We start from the raw sequence: 24,335 nt of genomic DNA, 5'->3' as shown, positions 1-24,335 counted from the left end.
CTGAGAATCACTCCTTTCCTCTAAGCCCCCCGCTGCTCCCCGCAGAGCCGAAGGAAGTTTGGTTTGGACAGTTCAATACTGTTCTCGGTTATTTCATATTTTTTTCCACTTGTGTGACCGTTCAAGCCTCTTAACCAGCTGAAAACAAAGCTTCGTGGCCCAGGAGCGTGGGGGTGACAGTGAGTGGAGAATGGACTTGGGGAAGTGGTATGAGGGGAAAACGACTCCGTTTCTCTCCTGAAGATGTTCCGTGAAGTCAGGGAGGAGGTATATAATTAAATCCGACTTCCATCTTCTCGTCTGTGCCCTTCGTTGAAATATGCAGTTACATAACTCATCCTTTCTGCATGAGTTTCTTGGAAACCACTGGCCTGAAAGAATCAAGTATAGAGCTCTTTGAAAGCAGATGAGTCGTCTTACTTGCGTTCAAGGCGTCATTCACCCAGGAAAAGTCCGGGATGAGTTATAACTGCTTTTCTTATGGCCCTTGGGATATGTCTCATATTATCTTATTTTTATCTCTTTTTTTTTAGGGTACAGATGGCCCTATGGGACCCCATGGCCCCGCAGGTCCCAAAGGAGAAAGAGTAAGTTGCTCCTGAGGTTATTGAGCTGTGACCCAAAGAAAACACAGTGTGGCTTTTCTGTTTTAGTTGAACTGTTCATTCCCCAGAAGAAAAAAGGACCATCTAAAATATTAAATGAAAATATGCCATCTTAAGTCCTAATCAGAGTTCTCACACTGATTAAAATAGAATGTGGCTGCCTTAATCAAAAATCATGCATACATCTATATAGCTAAAATAAATAGCTCAGACCATTCCTTCTTAACCCATAAGGAAGATATTTTCATTTGGCCTTAATCCAGAAAGTTGAAGTCCATGGGGCTAAAATATCCAGGACTACATATTTGGTTGACAATCTTTTATATAAAGCTACTGTATTCATTCAGAGTAAGTTATAACTTATTTTTTAAAGGAAATTACCAAACCTAAGTATTCTTCTCCACACAGTTACACATGCTCCTTTATTTATTTATTTTTTTAGCAAAAGAATAGGCTGCCTTTCTTTAGCCATAAGGAAATAATTTCAGCGCACTATAGAACAAAAACCTTTCACTAACCTCCCTATTGCTAGGCCCTGTTTCCATATCCTTGGGAGAAGAAAAAAAACAAAAAACAAAAACAAAAACAAAAAAGACCTTCAGAGCAGAAGATAAATATCTGACACCAAAAAATGCATTGCAGCCTCAGCAGCTGGTCATCTGTCTGGAACTTTTCTCCCCTCTTTCTCTGTTTTTCTCCCACTTTTTCTTTTCTTCACTTTGGGAAACTTGGAAGCTTTTTCTGTGTCTGAGCAGAATTGTGTCATCAATTTCCCCACCATCCAGGAGAGGCCGGAAAGAAAGTGTCCTACGAGTAAGGGCTTCTAAATGTTGGGATGATTCATTGTGCGAGCTGCAGTCTTTTTAAAACTAGATAGAGTTTCTTCAGTCTGGGGTAATTTGCTTTAAAAATAGAGGGCCACAGAGTGATTTCTTTGGCATCCATCCCAATTCCATAATTCTGTGTTCTATAAAATGAGTTCCTTCATTCAGTAAATATTTATTACATTTTATGATCTATAAAACGACAGTGTACTCCTAGTGTAGAATGGAAGCACTCTCCTCCCATTTGTGTAGTCTATTTTGCTAATTTAATAAATAATGCCATCATAATTGGCATTCGTCATCCTATAACCTTTTACTACTACACTATATATATTTACTCAATACTGTAAAGGAAGCAGCTATTTTCTCTGACCTAGCAGAGTTTACAATCTAATTGCAGAGGGAAAAAAATATCGGCAAGAAATAGCCAGATAATGAGACCAAAGTGAATACAAATAGCACAGACTGTACGTACAATGATGAGGAAGTCTGGCTTTATCCAAGAATGCTTCTAGAAAGAGGTGAGTCCTAAAGGAATAAATCATCTGACTCTGCAATTGTCTGATTTCTGAAATCAAACCGACTTACGAAGATCATCTTAATTAAAAATATTTAAAAGTGAAGAGCCTCATGCTGCTGACACATTCAAGCAGTGTCAAGAAATCCAGCCCATGTACTAAAAATGGAGCAGCAAATCTCAAGTAGTCTTTTGGCAGGATGCCCTTGGGGCTCAAGAGGGTTTACCGTTTGGTAAATCAGCTGCTACTTCCGAGCTCCACAGTGTCACAAGAGTATCAGGTCTCAGCGAGAGCAAATGAAGTCGCTAAGAATTTTTGAAGACATAGTTCAAGTCAAATGGTGTGCAGTGTAAAGTGTTACACTTGTATTTACTCAGCACGTTAACTATCTTAACCGGATCATGTATCAGTACTCTCCAAGTGCCCCTCACCCAAAGTGCTAAACTGGAGTGCGATTCTCCAAGTTAATTGACTGAGGTGCCATCTGGACTCTCCTGGAAAAGTTTCCAGTTTTAAAGAGGGAGGAATCAGGAATCCATTGGAGAAGAATTCCTCAGTGTAGACATGCAAATTAAAGAGCCTGAAAGAAATGAGACGGGCCTAAAAGAAACCAGGCATTCTACAGTGTCATTCAGTAATGTCAAATACGTGAGTGACAGCGTGAGCCCTTCAAGGACCTGATGGTCTCCCTGCCTTGAGCTGATTTCTTCATCTGGCCTTAACTGCTTTGGAACTCTGTGAAGGGTGTTAAATTTGAGAGGTTCAGAAGTTTTTCAAGAATTATTTAATCCAGGAGAATTCAAATCCCTATTTCGTTTCATATTTCATATTCAAATTAAAAATTTTCAAGGATGCTTTTGACTCTAAGTGACAGAATCCCAACTCAAAATGGCTAGGACAATAGAGAAATTCGTTGTTTTATATAACAAAATATTCAAAGGAGGGACTCTCGGCTCTGCTTCTGTGCCCTTTCCACATGCTGGCTTGGTCTTCTGATCACGCAAGCTGGTCACAGTCCCTACAAGCCTCCCCTCCGGTGAGGCATCCGCAGAGAACCAACACACATCATCTTCTCCCGTGTCTCTTCCTTAGCAGCACGAGCAAACCTTCCCCATGGCCTCCCCTCAGACTTGCCCCAGCACCTCATTGGCCAGAATCGGGGCATGTGTCCACTTCTGAAGCTGTCACTGGCAAGTGAAATGGAATTGACATTACCTAAAAGTAATTATTTGGGGTGAGCAATTCTATAAGAGCAGTTCCACAGACAAGTGCTTTACTGACAACTTAATTCAAACAAGCCATGGTGTATACGTTTTAAAAACACAATAAAGCTGAAAGTACTCCGTCAGAGGAGGAAAAAGGGAATAGTTATATCAAAAAAATCTGTGGAGAGTTTTCAAACTAGACCTACTCCAGGTTATGTGAGCTTTCCTTTTAAAGCCCCCACCTCCTACTACACCGCCCACTCCCCTGCACACGAACACATATACACCACCACCACCACCATTTAAGAAATCATAAATAGGGGCACCTGGCTGGCTCAGTTGGATGAGCGTCTGACTCTTGGTTTCAGCTCAGGTCACAATCTCAGGGTCGTGAGATGGAGCCCTGCGTCGGGCTCTGTGCTCAGCATGGATTCTGCTTGAGATTCTTTCCCTCTTCCTCTCCTTCTGTGCACTCTCTCTCTCTCTAAAATAAATAAATAAACAAATAAAATCTTTAGAACATCATAAATCACACGGCCAGATCAAACTGAAAGAAATTTAATTTAAATGGGTTGCCAAACCCTTTTTGTTAAAAACAAGACCTCTAATTGTATATTAATGACAATAGCTACTATTTTTGGGACATATCATTTGGTGACATATCATTTCATATTTTACAATCACATTTAATCTTCAGAAAAATTCTTGCAGAATATGTATTATTCTTATCTAACAGCCAATGAAACTCAGGCATAGAAAGGTTAAGAAAGTTACCTAAGACCACAGAGTCAGTAAGTGCCAAACTGGAATTCAGATTTAAATCTGTTTCATTTCAAAACCTGGCCACCTTCCTGAATGGGATGGCTGATCTCTCGGTAATAAACCTAAAGTAATGATGAGTAGAAGTTCAACAAGCTTTTATCATATTTATTTTCGGTACTCTCCCTACACAATATGTGCCTCTAGGTGACAGTGCTCATTAGTCCCACCAACCCCTAAGTTTAGAAAGAAGAATGTGAATAGTGACTTGAAATTTGCTCACACGGGAATCGGGAGTACAGAAACACACAGCATAATACTTGCATCAGTACACGCAGCTACTAGAGGAAGTTTGCATTTTAACCATGAAAAAGATTTGCTAACCTTTAAACTTCAAGGGTGTGATAGAAGAAGGTAACATCTTCTTTTTGGCCACTCATATAAATCACCTGGGTGGCTCAGTCAGTTAAGCGTCTGCCTTCGGCTCAGGTCATGATCCCAGGGTCCTGGGATCGAGCCCCAAGTCAGGCTTTCTGCTCAGTGGGGAGCTGCTTCTCCCTCAGCTGCTCCCCCTGCTTGTGCTCTCTCTCTCTCTCTGTCTAAAAAAAATATATGTATATATCACCATTACTCCTGAAGTTTGCATGCTAAATCCTGACAAACACTTTAATTTTGGAGATGGCAGCAGAAGAAAACACTACTTGAAATGCAGAAGATCTCTTTATTATAATTATTTTGTATTCATGGGATGACCAACAATCTCACGTTATTCTTTATAAGCCCTCAAGATTATCATTATCACATATATTGTTATAGCTGGAGCAAAAGATTCTATTTAAATAGGCACGTGGAGAGCAAGTGATGAAGGTCATATATGCCTACCTTCTCAGGCATTTAGAAGAAGGCACAAAAGTTTTTAAACTCTCTTTTTCAGAAAGGAAACAAAACATGTACAGGATTGTACTGATTTGACTTGATTAATTCAACAAATATTTACTGATGCACCAGACACTACTGTGATCCGTGAGGATGCAGGAGGGAGCCAAACCAGAGGCCCTGGCCCCCAGTGTGCATATTCTAGTGAGGAGCTCAACAGAGAATAAAACTCACCCGTGTCTGCTTGTGTGGGAGGCTATAAAGTAAAATATACCTTGGTAAAGGGCCAGGGCGGCCAAGGAAGAGGCTGCCAAAGAAGAGATATTTGATAGGAAAAAAAGACATTTTATTCTTATATTTTAAAAATGTAGTAACTTAAAATAGTGAATAACAAATAAATGTTTCACACGAATGCCAAAGAAACCCAAGTACAGCACTCCAGAATATGCAAGTCATTTGCACAACTGGGCTGCAGCACTCTTACTGCCCTTCTTTCAGAGGTAATTTGATAAAATATGCAAATGTGGGTTTCTTTTTTTCCCTTTTTTCTTAAAGAGTTTATTTATTTATTTGACAGAGAGAGAGAGAGAACACAAGCAGGGGGAGCTGCAGAGAGAGAGGGAGAAGCGGGCTCCCAGCTGAGCAGGGAGCCTGACGTGTGGGACTCGATCCCAGGACCCCGGGATCATGACCTGAGCCGAAGGCAGACGCTTAACTGACTGAGCCACCCAGGTGCCCCTAAATGTGGGTTTCTTTTACCTGATCACTGACAGAGACCCCAGAAGAGCCTGCATCATTGGAATCTTGATAGAATGGTACCTCACGTGGAGGCTTTATATACAGGCCATTAGGGAAAGTGTGTGAATATAGGCATTTGTATATGATTTGAACTTTATGGCTTTCATTTTAGGGTGAAAAAGGAGCTATGGGAGAACCCGGACCCAGAGGACCCTATGGTCTGCCTGTGAGTTCTCTCTCTTGTCTCCACCTTCAGCATGTGTAGATGACCTGACACTGGCACGGTTAACCCTTCCCTGGGGGGGCAGACTAATCACATTAGAGGAGCAAAGAACCATCCACTAGTTCTCCACAACACCAGTGTTACCATGTCCTTGATGGGTCGTAGTCACATCTATTCTCCCACTCACATACAGACACACACACACACATCATGAGCTTGAGAGGATCAGAGATTGTCCACAAGGTAAACAGACCTAACCTGAAAGCAGGACTCCCACTGTCAGAAAACACCCTCTCTGTACCATCTGACTAGACGCCCATAATTGGCACTTCCTCAGAAGGTCGCTACCAAAAGTGGGTGGGCAAGTTTTATTTAAGACAACTCTCTTCAGACTTTATCTGTTCTCATAGGTTACCTACTAAAACTAATCTTGCTAATAAAGGTGATTTCTCACGTTGATTTTTACAATGACTTTGATGTTTCTGACCTAATGCACTGTAATGACAAGACCTCTTTAGAACGCAGAATGTTGATAGCGGCCTGCCTTCTGAAAATTCTGTTATTACAGTCTTCAAATTGAGGCTGCGGGCATGCTTCAGAACATTCCCTTTGGGATAATTATAAATAATTCGATAGGGCAGGGTAGGGCTACAATAGAAACATATAATATATTAAGGTTTTTAACCCCTGTGTGCCTACCACATGCTTTATTCCTTAGTTTTTGTGAACCAAAGTAATAAACTTAAGCCAGGATCAGTGCTGGCTGAAAGAGATGCTGATTTTGAAATAGATTTCAAAATCTAATTGTCAGAATTAAAGCAACTTCCCAGTAACTTTGGATGGATCCGTTGTGTGACACAATAGGCTCATGGCCCCAATAATCTGCACCACGGGGGTAAATTTATCAATCCTTGCACAACAGTCTGGTGACTCCTTTGTATCTGGGAATTATTTATTGACAAAGCTTACTTAAAAACAGTTTTTAAATCGTGACACACCCTCAAAATTTATAGACAAGGTACACATCTAGCCAAGTTAAAACTATACTTAACAATAAACAGTTTTCACATTCTTTTCTCATTTATGAGCCAAGTACTAAGTTACCAAGTTGAAGCAGTATTGATTTGCATATTTTATTAGTGCTGGTATGTTTTTAAATCAACTAACTGGTATTTGTGCTTTCAACTTATTCCTGGATTGATCAGTTGGATGCCAAGCATTAAACTTCAGCGAAATATCAGGCTATGTAAACTAATCTATAATAAAAAAATTTTTATGACCCTTAACTGCAGCATTAATGGTCACTTCACTTGATTTGGTGAAAGAAATTTGTATTACTAATCAATCAATAAAGACTCTTTTTCACATTTCTGAAGTAGTTGTTCTAATACTAGTGTTGCATGTCCAGGCAGCCTTAAATAAAACAATAACAATAACCTATTCATGAAACTTAGGAACACTAATGTAGCTACTATGGTTCTTTGGCAGGGGAAAGATGGAGAGCCTGGTCTTGATGTAAGTAATACATGTACAATGAACATCTTCCTATTATAATAGATGCTGATGGTCTCCATCATCAATAACAGCAAAAATACTTTTTTTTCTGTGCACATAGTTATGCATACAGCATATATTGCTGTGTGTGTAGATTGCAATATAAAATATACCACTAGTGTCTGCATGAAGTAAACAGAAAAGCAAAACACATAATTAGTATAAAGTTAATAACCAACAGTTGATAATGGCACTTCAAAATACTTCCCCAAATTAGGGACACCCTGAACATCAGCAGTTGAACCACTTATTTAAAAATATGCATAAAATTGAAATATCTTTCACGTGCCACCCTTCGGGAATGGTATACTATGTTTATTCTCAAAGCTGCTATGCAATATTTTTTTCCTCTTAGCATAAAGTGTCCATGTTTTATAATAACATAATTCTATAAAAAATAGAGAATGTCAAAAGTAAATGCCTCTTGAAATGATCACTGTATTATGTGAATATCATAGCAGCCTTATTATGTGAAGAATAATAATAGCAAAAGTAATAATAGTTAACTTTTTATTGAGCACCTGTTTGGGGCAAGCATAAAATGCCGTGAGGTAAGTGATTTGCCCAAGGCCACACAAGTCAGTGTCCTTGCTAGGAGTCAAACTCGGATCCTGATATACTTTCCACTATATATATCTTAGGAGAAAAAGCAAGAAATCTGTTTCATATAGATAATTGAGATGTTAGACAACTATTACTCCTAAGCTACTTTAACTATCTAAGTTTTGAGATTCTTGGGGGGTGCTATTTTTCTTCATATTTGCGTTCAGGAGCACGGAATCTTACATTTTTTTAATGTGATTTTGCCACAGTTACATCAGTAGATCTTTTTGGTTTGCTTTTTATCCTCTAGGGCTTCCCTGGTCCACGAGGCGAGAAGGGTGATGTAGGAGAAAAGGGAGAAAAGGTGACCTCTCCATTCTAGCATGTGCCTGTTTGATTTTTCTCATGCCGTGTGCTTTGCTGTTCAATCTATGCGATTCTTTCATATATCTAATTTTTCTCCATCCTGTGCTCCAAAAACACACCAGTGCCTGATCTAAAAAAACCAGGTCTTCACAGAGGAATGAAGAAGGCTACAGTGCTAGAAATAAGGGCACAGTCTAGCATAGAAGAAAAAAATTGGCAGGCTTACCTGACACCAATTTGTTGAAAGATGTAATGTCCAGGGATTCTTGAAGGTGAAATAAAAAGGCATTTATTACATCAAAGTAAACTTAAATAGCACAAATCTGCAAGGGTCTTCTGGCAGAGCTCACCGAACCCTGTAAAGCTAGCGGCTCATTTTTATGCACAGCATTCCAGTAGAGTTAGTAGACGTGCCCTGTATCCTAATTTTTTTATCGGAAAATGGAGGGAAAGCAGTGTGACTGATAAACCCCAGTGAGTTTATCAGGGACTAGGACTTGCCACTTTCAGATGCTGGAGATATTTTTAAATGAAGATATTAGTGTATTTCATGAGGCTGGTGTTCAGGTTCTATCTCGGGACCACCGGCCCCAGGGTATATAGCAGCCAATATCAGGCAAATTGGTTTTATGTCTGAAAGCAAAATTTGGATAATGGATTTTTGAAATCATTTCTTCCTTTCCTCTCCCCTTTGCTTGGGTCCTTGAATAGTAATTGTTTACACTGGACACAGCAAAAGAAGTAAAAGTGGCTGAAATTGTACCTTCCCACTTCCAATTTAAACCAATTCTGTTTCTCAGATTAATTTATGTCCTGCTGTACTTAACAGTTTTCAAAACCCTATAAATTCTCTCTAACCATGAATTTGATTGCTGTTGAAAAGCAAGGCCAAATTAGAATTGTCAAAGAAAGAGGGGTATTAAGCCTGCTGTGTGTTCCTTAGGCTTTAGACATTACCTGGCTTCCCACTGGTAAGAGAGCTCCTGTCATAGTTACGTAAAAGCAAGATCATCATCATTATCAATATCATCACATTTATTGAACACTTACTATATGTTTCCCCAAAAGCTTTACATACGCTAAGTCTTTTAATCCTCGTAACAACCCCCCCTGAGATTGGTGCTGTTATTGTCCCCATTTCACAGACAAAGAAACTGAAACATAAAAAAAAAAAATTCCTTTATTCTGAATTATAAATGCTAACTATAAAATATACATGTTTTGATTTGAGATAATTGTGCATGCAAGCTTTTAGCCCAAGGTCGAGGTGCTTTAAAGATTATAGACATTTATTTTACGTTTATTTAATGGGTTGTATGAGTCTAAAATCTTATTCACTCAGAAGTATATCACCATTATGGGGATACTCATTTTAATGATCTTTCAAACAAAGAAGAAATTACCAGTATTGTAACTTATGAAAACACAAAGCTATAAATTTATTCCTCGGAATAATGTTAATCACTCATACAAAAATATTTCCATATTTTAGATTCCATGATTAGAAGTTTTATATTTAGGAAAATTAGATTCAAATGGGAACACTTTATGTATATCATTCTTTGACATGGGAGATAAAAATTAGCAAGAGCCCTCATGTGCTCCTAGGAACACAAGGGCAGATAGTTTTGTGTTGCATAGGGAATCACTAACTGTTACAAAATTATGTTGGTTCATAATAATGCTGATTCATTGTTCTTTGTATAAAAGTGTCTGTTTTCCATAAAGCTTGAGGTCCGCTAACATATTACTGAAAAATGATTCCTGTAGCCTGTTAGAGTCAACATTCATATGACAACACTTTTCTGGGGAGTGATTAATTTCAGTTGGTTTACCAAATAATGAATTGAATTCTAAATTATCAATACCCAACACACCTGTCTCACCTATGTGATGAAGAGTCCCCTGCCTTCTGGGAGGGAAAAGTTCACCCAAACAAATTTAAAATAATTTTACGTCGTGACATTAAAGTTATTTGCTGAGGATGTTGACGGATCTTGCATGAGTGAGCAACTTAGTCCTGAACGATCCTCCCAGCTTACTTCCTGTCACACCTGCTCTCATTTCACCCTGGATTCTCAGGTCTTCGTCTTTGATCATGATAAACTAAACAACACAGAATTTCTCTCTTTCCCCAGTATTCAAGAAACCCAAGTGTTTTTGATTCTGAGCCTTCTGATGCAATCTTTTTGGCACACAGGAGACAAATGAGGAGCTTTCACTCACACAGTCAGAATGAATGCATTAATTTGAATGCTTATCTCATATATATCTTATGTATATGTCTTTGAATATTCATGTTGTTTCGCTTCTGAAATTATTCACTTTTATTGTAACTGCCTTCCTGAGTGCGGAATGAATACACTAATTTAAATATGTATTGCACAGTATTTTGTATTCTGTACAGCACCAACTTCTTGTCTATAAATATGCAGAGATATTTATGTTAATAAGAAACAGCTGAGGTGCATTCCTTCCTTCTCCTCCTTTTGCCTCCTTTCCTTAATTCCTCCATTCCCATGATCCATGCAGATTTCCACAACCTTTACCTTGATTCCTAAATACTAATTTCCATGGCTACATTCCCACTATGTAATTATCCTGCCTACCTCATTTTTAGTATTAGCTCAACTGAGTCCAAACTGCTTTTCCTCTCTTGAACAGAATTTTTTTTTTTTTGGCTTTTGTTACATTGTGAGTAGGCTGGAAACCCATTTACCATTGTGAACACCGGGCATGAGATCTATAAGAGTGAATTAAAGAAAATCCTTTGATTTATAGATAAGCCCGTTGCTCTAATTGGCATTGCTGAGAAGTATTAGCACTTTTAAAATTTGTTTACCTGACTTAATAAAGAAAATATTTGCTTTTAGTTTCCTAAAAAAAAATGTTAAAAGAAAGAGAAGCATATTTCAATATACTGAATATTTTTTTAATGAGAGCTATAAAAAATAATGTCATAAAATTGGATACATTTCCAAAAGATAGAAGCTGTTAATATTCTGTCCTTTTTGTCCGGCTCAGTGTAGCTTTCATCTGTTATAGAATTAGAAAAAAAAAGTAAGCTGACAGTATTGAAAATTGGGTGAAGTATTCATTATTCCTCTGAATTTGACCTGCCACCGGCTGGCTCCCATACAGTTGGTATCCATCATCCTCGCCGGATCTGCGGCGGAAACACCTCATTCACCAAGACTAGGGCGCTGGGGTCTAAGTCAGCACTTGATGTGTTCGCTTTTTAAATCTCCTTCTTTCATCTTGTTGAGTATCTTAAGTAAAATCGCACCTATCACTGCCCAGAATCCATTGTCACTCTGAAAGTCTAGGTTATCTTTTATAATATCATGCCTTACCTAAACCAGAAAACAGTGGTAAATGACCTTCCAGACGTTTATTGGCTAAACCATCTTTTGAATCGCCATTATTTCCCCCCCAAATAAAACCTGTCTTTTATTTAAACCCTTATATCCACAGGGGGAAAAGGGAAAGAAAGGCAAAAAGGGGCCTAAAGGGGAGAAAGGAGAACAGGGTGCTCCTGGATTAGATGCACCTTGCCCGTTGGTATGTCTGACTCATGGAACTCTGTCTCCATCCAGATATCATGTGTGAAGGAATAAACTGGGAGAAGAGCAAATTGGAGGGACCCGTAACAGCAGGGGTTCTGATTGGGGGTGTTTAACAGAGGCTTCAAGGGACCACACGCATCTATCTCGGGCTATCCCGGTATATTCCATGCCTCGTTTCTGGCCACCAGCTCTGTTTGGTTTCTTAGCACTCAGATATTGACGTGCAACTGGAATGTGACTGTAGCATCTGAAGACGAATTGGTGCTATTCCACACCATTCAAAAGAGAAAGTCACTGTTCCCAGAGAAGCCTTGATTACAGGGATAGGTCGAGCTCTTATTCCGTCCAGCTTCAGTGGATGTTACTTTGTCCTTCAGAGTTGCTCCTCTCCCAGCCTTTTGGTATTGTAGTTATTTCTTTAGCAGAATTTGTGCTTAAGTGATTTCTTGTGTTAGTAACATTATGAGTTAATCTTTACAAACAGGGATTCCGTGGCGTTAAGGGGGAAAAAGGGGAGCCAGGCCAGCCTGGCCTGGATGGGCTGGATGCCCCTTGCCAATTGGTACAGTATTTCTCTTTCCTACCACCCTGCATGCAATTCCTTTGTTTATTACATATTCATCTCTATCAGTGTAAAGTGGTACTTCTGGAACAAGCTTTACATGATAAACACACTACATGCATGTGCATGAACAGCTCCTTCAGCATCTCTGCAGAGTGAAGAGAGCAAGCTCGCCTTTCCGTCAAAGACTGCAAATTAACCTCCTGACATTGTCCTCACAACTGACCTGACTGCCATGTCTGCATTATGGGGAATATTAACCTACTCCAAAAATATTGAAAGAGTACATTCAAATGATGTAAAAATCTTCTATGTAAAGGAACTGCTAGGCCATGACTTTGGGTTCTATCCCTAAATTTAGCTCTTTTTTTTTTTTTTTCTTTTTTCTCTGAAAGAAATAAAGACATTTTTGCCTCTTCCACTACATTTCTGTCAGGCCGTAAATAAGGCCAGACCGACAGAGTTAAGCTTCTGTGGTCAAGAGTTAACCAGTTCAAGGGAATGCTGTTAAGAGACCATAGGGAAGGAAACCAAACTTCCCTGAGCTTCTAAAGATGGTAATAGTCTGCAGCCCAACCCTCTTCTTTGTCACATAACCTTTTCAATGTAATGGTCTCTCCTTTTGAAACTCACTTTCCTAAAGTAGACAGAACTCCCCTATCCCCATTGGCATGAACTCAAAATCCTCCTTATACTAAAATCTAAAATTCTACTGGGTGACCCTCTCCTTGTACCAATCTGGCATTACCAAGTTTTTCCCAAATATAAAGCTATTTCAAAGTGGGGTTTTTTTTTTTACATTTAAAAAGAAAGTATATTCATATTTTCTGAGGTATAAAAGAAAACTTTTTAGAGTTGTTTTATACTTATTGATTGTTATACTTGGTCTGCATGTTCTTATATTATTCTTCAGTGCTAAGCATGATTCTTTAAAGACAAAGTTATATTTCTTAAGCCTTTTAAGAGATTATATTTATAGGAAAAAATGTATTTGGTAAATAATTACAGTTAAAAAATCTCAATATGAGTCTTATTTGCTTGTCATTAGTAATAAATAATATCTTACAATCATTTTGTTAGAGGAAAACACAAGCATGCCTCATAATATATCAACTCTTCCTGCCTTATTTCTATCATTTGTATCTGAAGAGTGCTTGCGCTTTAAATGAAAGTAAATTGTGCAATGTTTAAGAATCCTTTGTTGAATCAAAATTGGTTAACCGACTTCTAAAGACTTTTTAATTAAAAAATTGATAAATGCTATGGGTAACGTCTTACTATAAAGATATCGATGGACTGCCTGTCTTTTAATTCAATTAATAGAATGCGTTCTACTATATTGGCTTTTAGTATGGAAAAATAAAAGATACTGGCATGTGAAGAGCTATGAACTTCAGATAGAAATGGTTCATCATTGATTATTCATCATTATCATGCATTCAACCATACACCACAGTGACCAGGAAGAGAAGTTGTTTTTGTTTATTTAATAAAGATAATTGTGAAATGTGTTTTAACGAAATTAAAAGGAATAGTACAGATTTATTATCTAAAGGTGGAACTGGGTAGGCCCCTATGCTTTGTAAACTACTTTTTCAAAATTAGGTGTAATTTTTTCTATATGTATTTTCAAAATGTGTTCTCACACTAGAAAGCATTTGAATTTTCTTCCTTTTAACTAACGTTGGGTATTCTATTGGGACTTGATAATTAGAAAAAAAATGCCTATGATTACAGGCACCTAACGGGTAGAAATCCATTTTTTAAGCTTGTGAGCATGTGAATTGTGAAGTATGTTCACTTTTGTGGAGCCTGAAGAATTCTTACTCTTCTTTTTAAAACAGGGGCCAGATGGATTACCCATGCCTGGCTGTTGGCAAAAGGTAGGCTTCACTGAATTATTTCTAAAAGAAGCACTCCCCCTATCTCTTCCCCTGGCCTGGTTTTCTCCATTTAGAACAGACCTTTTGAATTTGACATTCCTGAAAGTTGTTTGGGCATTAAAAAGCAAAAGATTCTGTCTCTAGAATATCTTTTGATTAATATGTTTACTGCTGATTTCCGCCTAAACTGATGAGTGAAAACAGTTCTTAACAAACACTCTAACTTGGAAACCTTCCCTATCTAATCCTTTTTGTGGAATGGAAAGGGGCAGTGCATCTTGACAATGGTTTGCTTACATAATAAACTCCTTGTCCTCCTACTATTTAAAACTATTCTTAATTGTGGTTCTTTTTCTATTTATGCCCAATTACGTAGGCAAACATGCAAATACATGGTAGAACCCTGCCAATATTAATCACAAAGCTGAGAAAGCAGAAAGTGTAAGCATGATTTTTTTTTTCTTCAGTGATGATTTATTTAGGAGAATCTGTTTATATTTAAGCTGGTGTTTTTTATGGTATCCATTTATTCTAGCCTCTTCATATGGCTACCCATGGTCACTGTGTATATATTCAGTATGGAAGGGAACTTCATAGAGAACCTTCTCAGTACAAAGGCTCTATGAGGAGCCCTTTCATACAGGGGATAGCATTTTACTTAATCCTCATGATAACCCTAGAGGGTATTATTATCCTGAATGATGCCGATGAAGAAACTGAAGTTCAGAGAAGTTAAGTCACTTCCAAGGGCAAGAGCTAGGACCCAAACAGAATGAGAAGTGGGCGGTGGAAAGCAATGGCAGGACTTGAAGCAGGGAAGAGGTCTGTAGGTGCTGTCCTAGTCCAAGAATACCAACCCTTTACACAATAACTTTGAGAACTTAATTATAAAGAACTGTACATATATGCTACTGACAGATAAAGGAATTCCACAGATGGAAAAATGAGCTAGGGCGAAGTATCATGCTGCTTTGACCATTTTGAAGTTTTTTCCCTAACACCTTGTGGCTTATTGAGTAACTTTTGACAGGCATGCTTCATTGGCAAAACTATACAGAACTCAGGATTGCAGAGAGATGGAGAGAAACTTGACTCTCCTCAGTGTGTCTCATCTCCTCAGCTCTGTTGGTGAGGAGATCCTGTGTAACTCACTCTCCCGCTTAGCCGCCCCCCCACCCCCCCACCCCCGGCCAGGGAAAGAAAACCTTCTCTGTCAGGAGCGTCATTTATATTTAGCAGCTCCGCATACTCACTTTCAGCCTGTCAGAGAATTAGCTCAATCACAGCTGGGGTCAGGGGGTTCTCAGGAAGGTGGGCCTATCATCATATTCTTCTTCACCTGAGGAAAGTATCCTTTCACCTTCAGAATCCCTGTTTTCAGAATCTTGAATACCATCCTGAGCTGGAATTACCATTTACTCTTTAACCGTTGACCTGTAATCTAATACTGTAATGATTTTTTAATACAGTCCTAGGTACACTTTACATAGAGGGAGATGTTGAAAGGCTTACTTTATCCAGCCTTCTGACAGAACTCAGAACTTGGGTTTACATTATTATTGGCTGCTTCTAAATCACTTCCTTTTTGTGAGGGCATAGTAATCATGGCACCAAGCAAAGGACTCATCTTTTTGGTTCATGAAATGGCCAAACCTAGTAGTAATATGAATAGCATTAGAAAATCAGAAATTTCCCTTTTAAGGACTCATTTTTCCACAGAATAGATACTATGTTCTACATAGGATTAAGGACTTCTTTAATCTAATAACTTTTTTTTTTTTTGAGAGAGAGAGAGAGAGGGAGTACATGGGGAAGAGGGGGAGCAGGAGAGAAAGAATCTCAGGCAGCCTCCGTGCCCAGTGCAGAGCCTGACCTGGGGCTACATCTCACAACCCTGAGATCATGACCTGAGCCGAAATCAAGAGTCGGATGCTTAACTGACTCAGCCACCCAGGCGCCGCTCTAACATCTTCTTATACAAAAAACTCAATAAGAAAACTTCAGTACTGCTTACCACATCCCCAACACACCCAAATGCAGATCATTGTGCTTAACGTCAGCCAACACCTCCTCACTCCAAAAAAAAAAAAAAAAGGAGAAGAAGAAGGCGGGGAAGAGGAGGAAGAAGAAAAAGAAGAGGAGGAAGAAGAAAGAAATAATTAGAGAAATAAAATGTTCTAAAATCTCTTATGTGGTCAACTTAGCTATCTCAAATTATTTTTTAAGTGATATTTTTTAAAGAAGGCTAGTCAATTCTTTTAGTTAGTCCTGTTTTACATGGACTACCCTTTTAAACACTGTTAAAGTTATTAGCCTCTAGAGTACAGTGGTAAATGTTTGAAAATTCAGAATGTGGTAGCAATTTAAATTACTGTGATTAATGAGTAAGTCTCCTTGGTCATGATACTCTCAATACTAATACTTTCATGCAAAACTGGTGTTTGTTTAAATGGCTTTTCTTTCTAGATACAGTTCTGTTTTCTAAATTTTTTAGAATAATGATGTACCAGTTCACAGTGTAATTTGTACAGTGAATAAATGGCAGAATTTATGGTTAAGAAAGTACTTTCAGGGGGTGCCTGGGTGGCTCAGTCGTTAAGCGTCTGCCTTCGGCTCAGGTCATGATCCCAGGGTCCTGGGATTGAGCCCCACGTCGGGCTCCCTGCTCAGTGGGGAGTCTGATTCTCCCTCTGCCTTTCACCCAACTCTTGTGCTCTCTCTCTCTCTCAAATAAATAAATAAAATCTTAAAAAAAAAAAAAAGAAAGTACTTACAGGCTATTAAAGTTATCCATCCTCATCCAGAGATTAAAAACTATGTAATAGGAAAAAGACCTATAGGCTTCATATTTTTTAGTCATCAGATTCCTTTATTTATTTTTTATATTTTTTAATGTTTTACTAACTTTATTTTGTGAGGTAGGGCTGACAGGTTTGCAGCAAAACCTTCCTAAATCAAGGTGACAGATTCTTTTCGTTAAGTTTTAAAATCTGGAAGAAGAAAAAAAAAGAGAATCTTTAAAATTCTGTAGATTTTTTACCAAACATTGGTACTCAGAAAAATACATCTCTTTGAATTTTGAGTTTGGGGAAAAGAATACTTCCATAGGCACATTCCCTGGTGTTGCCATGACATGCAGAAACATTGAGTGAACTCCATCTTCGAAGATCACAAAGTACCTGGCCTCTTAATCCCACCTACTATAGCATCTATTTTTCTTGGAGAGAGAAAAACAAATGTTTTTAATTAATGAACTGGGCATTCTACTTTTCTCATTGGGTTTTGTTTTGTTTTGTTGTTTTTTTTTTTAGTAAAAGTCAAGTCCCCAAGATCTGCAATATAAGTTTATATCTCAAAGACCATTGTCCCTCAGTTCTCTCAGACTTAACTTTAGTTCTAGGAAAACCTTAATAGTTATGGCGGTTCCAAATGAGCAACCAGAGGTTTCTGGTGCCTTAGATCACCGTGGAACCTCCAGTGCAGCTTGAAGACCTGAGAGCAGGCAGGTTAACCGGGCACACCGTCCGTGCAGAGCAGGGCTTGCAAAAGGCAAGAGGAAATAAGAGCCGAAGGAGAGTAGTATCATAGTCAGGTTGGTGAAGTAAGCAGTACCACCGAGGGCAGAATCCTCAGCCTCTTCCCCAGTGGCTTTTTTTTTTTTTTAATTTTTTAAAAAATTTCATTTTATTATGTTATGTTAGTCATCATACAATACATCATTGGTTTTTGATGTGGTGATCCACGATCCATTGTTTTCGTATAACACCCAGTGCTCCATTCAGTACGTGCCCTCCTTAATACCCACCACCGGGCTAACCCATCCCTCCACCCCCTCCCCTCTAGAACCCTCAGTTTGTTTCTCAGAGTCCATAGTCTCTCATGGTTCATCTCCCCCTCCGATTCCCCCCCCTTCATTTTTCCCTTCCTTCTCCTTTTTTTAAAAAATTTTTTTATTGTTATGTTAATCCCCATACATTACATCATTAGTTTTAGATGTAGTGTTCCATGATTCATTGTTTGTGCATAACACCCAGTGCTCCATGCAGAACGTGCCCTCCTCAATACCCAGCACCAGGCTAACCCATCCTCCCACCCCCCTCCGCTCTAGAACCCTCATATAAGTATAGGACATGTATCTTAATTATGGTACATATGTGATAAAATCCTAATTTTCTGCTTTCCCAGAATCATTACTGAGAAAAATACCACAAACTTCTCAGTGGCCAAAGAAAAATGTGGGTTGAACCCAGGATGGAAATTTTAATAACACCCTGGAGTTTTAGAAAAGCAATGTTTGGGACACACATCACTCGGCTCATTAATTAAAAAAAAACACAAAACTATATTCAGGGTTCTACCAGTTTTCTTAAAATAAATGTTACTTTGGAATTTTTATTCTAGACCACTAATCCTATGTATGTCTTTCTGTTGTTTGTTTTTCTGCAGTGATGAATCTAACCTTCCGAGCATGAAGTTGTATATATAAGGGTCCACTTTTTATATTTATAGTTGAAAATCGAATTGCAGATTTTACAAGTCTGAGATATGTTTACATATAGCTGCTTCTTCCTGTTTGCAGTAGTACACATGTCCATCTTTTCTCCACTTACATCTGAAATTGGGCAATATGTGAAACCAGTGAGAAGCCTGCAAAAAAAATATAAATCAGTATCTCTTTATCTTATGTAAAGATATGTATTTAAATGGACACATCAGTGATACAGAATGATTGTTCTTGCTCTTTTCTGACTTTGGGCTTGTTAATTGCATGGACAAAAAGTGCCATGAAATAGTTTACATGAAATTGTGACCAAATATGGACTCAAAACTATGAAAATGTACCATACTAACTAACTGATTTTAAAGTTTATCATCGCATCCCTACTCACCTTCACTGTCAGCATTGATTTGTGCCCACACCACCCACTGAAACTGACTAAAAAAGCATGACCGTGTGCCAAGACTGCTTGTCATTCAGATGCTAGCATGCCACTTAATGAGTCCTTTGATCACATCTGAGCTTTTATTTCTTTTGTCATCTCAAGGGGGTTACACCATGGCTTATTGCCAAAAAGAGATAAGGTGGCGGAGAGCATACACACAAATGGTCTTGTATTTTGAGGGAGTTGCAGTCCCAACTGCAGACCTCCAGCTTCCAGTATTGCGGGCTCACATGGCCACCTTGGTTGAAATATCAAGGGGCTGAGCTGGTTGCCGCCACTATTTTTCCTTGGGCTGCCCTTGACAGTGAAGATAAGGGAAGAGGACCGGTTCGGCATCCTGCACTGTCTCTCCTGTGACCAAGTAGGAAAGAGGTTTACACATGCGGGCACCCAGAACAACAGACTTTAAAAAAAAATAAACTGTATTCCAGCAAGTGTTAATATGGGTGCTTTTGGAAACTGACAGAGGCATATAGCACTTCTTTTGGGTAGGAGATTCTTGGAATGGCAGCCCCTGTTCCACAGACAAAGGATGCGTACATCCCACCAAAGAGAAGGGGTACCACTCCTGAGAATAGGTTGGCTGAAATATCCTCTTCTGAAATTGTAGGGGAGCTCACCCTACAACCTCTATTGAAGCTGATGCTCTCCTTCCTTCCAAGATCCAACCCATTTCAAACATTTTCTACAAAGTTCTAGAAACAGAAAGATATTTTTCATTCTTTTTTATGCTTTTCTTTTCTAGTCCCGGGGAATATTAAGAAAAGATTTGTTTCAGTTTTTGTCACATTTGTTTTGAACAATTTTTTTTTAAAGTCTTCAAATCCTAATAACTTGGTAGCAATAGTCAAGATGACTTTTTACTAACTTCTCTCTTGTTCTGAATAATCGAAGAGACTATAAAAGAAACTCCACTCTCAGTTCAGTCAAAGTTAAGCAATTTCTTGAGTACTTTTTGACTTTTTTTTCATATGATGACTGTAACTTACATAGTGATCATCAGTTAAGTCAAGATTTGGTCACATTTGATAGTATTAACTCTTTTCTATTTCTTATCATTCTATTTAGATCTAAGTTTTGTCCATATTTAGATTTCTTTATCTTTTTTTACATTTCTAAATGTTTGTCTTATGCACAGACCAAATCTGTGTGTCAGAAAGCTGTGAAATATAGTTGCCATAGAGTATTTTTTCATCTATTTGCTCAAAACTTACTTAATTGTATTAGACTGAGCATTTCTTTGCACAGTAAAGAGTTGGTAATATGTTTTGAAATGCTTATTCTGAGTGGAAGGGTTACATGAGGAGAAACACCATCAATGAGGAGTAGTCTCTCTTTCAGCCCATAGGACAATATACTTTCTCTCCTGACTTAATGCCATTTTGTGGGAAAATTTCTAGTTCCATTCATAAATTTTCACCACTAGAGGGGAAATTAGCTCATCACTGGCTTGTGGTGACAACAGTTAAGATATGACTATAAGACAAAGATCCTAAGATGCTTGTGATCTCTTTCCTATTGTATAACCAAATGTTCAATTATACAAAATGCCTTCTTTTTATTTCTAATAGTTTTTGAGATTGGAAAGATGTCCAAATTATTAGATCAATCTAATTGGTAACATTTCTAGTAACATTCCACACTTGAAGCCAGTTCAGCATTTTTAAAACGATAGAGGGCCTTCCTTTTCCAACCATCTCTTGTTTCACATGGTTAGGAAAAAGTATTGTTCAATGTCTGAAACAATTTGTCTTACATGGTTTGGAAACATGAACCAAAGCAGGTAGAACTACTGTCTCTTCAGGAAAACAAACAGCTGTGTCTTGAGAAAAATCTGGTGGCTATATTTCTTTCTATCTCTCTTTCTAAGAGGTATTGAGATGAATCACTATTGAAAACTTGCGCAGCTTCAAAACAAAATACCTCAACATCAAAGAGAAACACTTTATACACACACACAAAAATTTTTTTGAACATAGCCCTTTAAGAATACTCTTCTGTCCTATGTGTATACTGGGTTTTTTGCTCTACAACTGATAGGACAACATTGATTTTTATTCTATGAGCAAAAGAAGCTGTAGACGCCTGTTACAATTATTTCCTTGGGAAAAACAAAGAGATGATAGTACTTCTCTTTGTTCAGTGGAATTATTAGGTCTTAACCACCATGGATAATCTTAAACTTTTGGTTACTAAAGTATTTCCAGCCATCATTTTGTCATCAATATAGAGAATCCTCAAATAATTGCTGAATGAACTAATAACTTATGTCTGCTGGTATATGTGTTGGCAGATATCTATTTTTCTTCAAGATTTCAACCCTTAATTTGTATTATTGGGTAGAGGATTGAGAAAAAAATACATGAAAGACACATTGGAAATAAGTCAAGAGCTACTTCTATTTCTGATAAGCATCTTTTAAGGATGCCAAATTGGTATGTGTTTTAGCTTTACAATTGTTTTCCATTCATGTTGGTGCTAATGCATTTTTTTTCTTTATGAACAATGCAACTCTACTATGGATAATTTCATTTTTCTGTTTAATAGCATTCCTAAACTGTTAGTGTGTGATTTTATTTTTAAAGTTCATGAATTTGCTGTAATATGGTTCAATGACCAGTCTTTCCTAATGTAAAACAAAACAGTGTACCTATAGATGATGTGTGTTTACTTGGATCATGGATCCTTTTATTTCATGTTCATTTCATGTACCATATGCCTTTATCAACTTTCTTCCTCATATTTTAGCTTATTTCATTTGATTAAGTCTGACAAAACCAATGTTAGAGAAGTCTAACACATTCATAGAGTACCTGACACACAAATATGCCCCAATTTTTTTTTCTAGCTTTCATTTTCATTATAAGAAGCTGTCTTGGAGGATTTTTCTTTCTTGTTTGATTTTATAGAAAACATAAGAATATCTAGGATTTCTACCAAAAACAAAAAAGTCTGTTCTTGAATTTACTTTCTGTGCATGATGTTCTGATGGGACAGTAAGAACGTATGCATCCGTAGTTCATGTTACAGGTCCTCTGTCTACAATGCATACATATATCTGCTAGTTTGGAAAATGGTCAGAACAGCATTCAAGACCTATGGAAAAATTGTCCAGTATCTTATGTTTTTATCACTTAAAAAATGTGCTTAATTTTCCAATTTTTTTTTATGTTACTATTGTACCATAAAAAGCTAATACTGCTTTTCATCCTTTTTTTTTTTTTTTTTGGCACTATATATTATCTTACCCAGAAATAAGTTATGCTTGAATGGCGGGCGGTGTTTTAATCTTCTAATAAGCAATCATAGGAACATGCAAAGATTGATATTTGAAATCTTGTTTTTCTCTGTCTTCATAACCAAGTTACATTAATAATTAATGTTACTAAAGTGAACTTTTTAAATTTCTACCAAAACAAACAAAAAAAACTCTGCTGTCTCTGAAAAATCAAGTCCATATCAATCTAATCTTATGTTCTCAAAAATAATAATTAAGAATAAGCACATATGATTCTGGCAATTAAAAAATCATTTCTAGTGGAATTAACATACCTAAAATTATTTTAAAATGTGAGGACCTTCCATCCCTACTTTTTCCCACTTTTTGGATATATTTTCATATTGGCTAGATTTACTTTATGCCATAGCAGAGATAAGCTTCCAACTTAAACTTTTGGTGGATTTTGTTTTGCTAATCCAATACTGAAACATTTTAATGGCATTTCTGATTTTTTAAATGTGTTTAATGCATAAGATTCCCTATGCTGCTTTATTGACAGAACTGTCCTTTGGGGAATAGGAAGACTTTTTCAACCTGACCTGTTATGTTTGATTTATCAATAAATTACTAACATTTCTCAAAATGTGGTAGATATTCTCACGTATTTCAGAAATATTAATAAATTGGATTCACAAAAGAATGTCTTACCTATTGTTGACATTTATGTGAATATTCTTTATACTGTTGTAAATGTTTCATGCAACTTAATAACATTTTAAAAAGATGTATGTATCTGATTTTCCATTAGAAAATATTATATTTTTATTTGTATTTTTTACATTTTAAAGTTCATCTCTACGTGCAGCTATTTTTATATTGCCAAAAAATCACATAAATACAAAATAAGAGGAAAATGCAAAAAAAAAATATTTTGGCAAGCATTACACTGCATATTTTTCTTAACGTTTTGTGGGCCAGTCTCATGTAATTGATTATTCTAAGAATGTGTTGTGTCTTATCACTGTAAATATGGCACAAACCTGATTTTCTCAATAGTGTACATAATTGAAAGATTGAATTCTCCCTGTTTGACTTCTTATTTCAATTTCGTTATAATTCCTCCAGCTGACAGTGCTGAATCAAAAGACGTGCGGTTTTTGATGTGCAGTTTGGAGATAATCGCATTGTGTTCAGTTTCTAATTTGTTTTTATTTGCTTTTTTAACTTGTTTTCAGGGTTCCTAGTTTGTGAGAAGTTGATCTTCAGAATTATTTTTACACTATTTATGACTTATTTTCATAATGTAAAAAGTGTGTAATTATTACAATATTAATCCAAACTATGGTAATGAATTGTATTGTTATAAAGCTTTATTGATGTTCATGAACACCTGGGCCTGTTTTCTCTGATTTAAACACAGTCCATAAAAAATTTTGTTCTATTCTTCTACCATACTGTAATGTCACCGTTCAACTTAGTGCACATAACTAGCTATGGTGATTTTCTATTAAAACAACAACAACAACAACAACAACTAGCACTTTCTGTTTATTAGGTTATGCCTCTAGGTCGGGCTTCCCTTCCAAACTCACTTTTTTTTCCAGGATTCTCCATTTTGGTGAATTAAGCTTCCTTATACCAACTGACTCTTAGCTCTACCACATCGAATCAATCATTGTGTGAGTAAAATGCAGTACATAGTAATCACGTAAATGTATTGAATAATGAACGACTGAGTGCCTCCACTAAAGTCACCAGTTGTTTCCCAGTCCTGACTAAAAGAGCATACTTCCCAGTCCTCGTCTTTCCTGCCCTCACCAGCACCACCAGATGTAGTTGTCCACAGCTATCCTCTTAAACACCCTTCTCTTTAGTCCCCATGTCCCTCTCCTCGTCATTTCCTCCTATTTTTCTTCCTCATTTTCCTTTGCCAGTTCTACCTCCTCTCCC

At 37.4% G+C, this 24,335-nt stretch overlaps 1 protein-coding gene across 1 annotated transcript in view; it reads left to right on the top strand.

Annotated features, from left to right (window-relative positions):
* COL25A1 (collagen type XXV alpha 1 chain) overlaps positions 1-23,919 on the top strand; it is a 465,144-nt gene extending 441,225 nt beyond the window's left edge. Inside the window, exons 33-38 of the mRNA XM_078069067.1 lie at positions 534-587; positions 5,698-5,751; positions 8,156-8,209; positions 12,262-12,339; positions 14,184-14,222; positions 18,669-23,919. Coding sequence (XP_077925193.1) covers positions 534-587; positions 5,698-5,751; positions 8,156-8,209; positions 12,262-12,339; positions 14,184-14,222; positions 18,669-18,671 — 282 coding nt within the window. The 3' untranslated portion in view covers positions 18,672-23,919. The remainder of the gene's footprint in view (positions 1-533; positions 588-5,697; positions 5,752-8,155; positions 8,210-12,261; positions 12,340-14,183; positions 14,223-18,668) is intronic.
* The last annotated feature ends 416 nt before the right edge of the window (positions 23,920-24,335 follow it).

Source organism: Halichoerus grypus, chromosome 3, assembly GCF_964656455.1.
Source record: "Halichoerus grypus chromosome 3, mHalGry1.hap1.1, whole genome shotgun sequence".
NCBI lineage: Eukaryota > Metazoa > Chordata > Mammalia > Carnivora > Phocidae > Halichoerus > Halichoerus grypus.
Note: the sequence above shows the minus strand (reverse complement) of the source record. Positions and strands in the feature narration are given on the sequence as shown.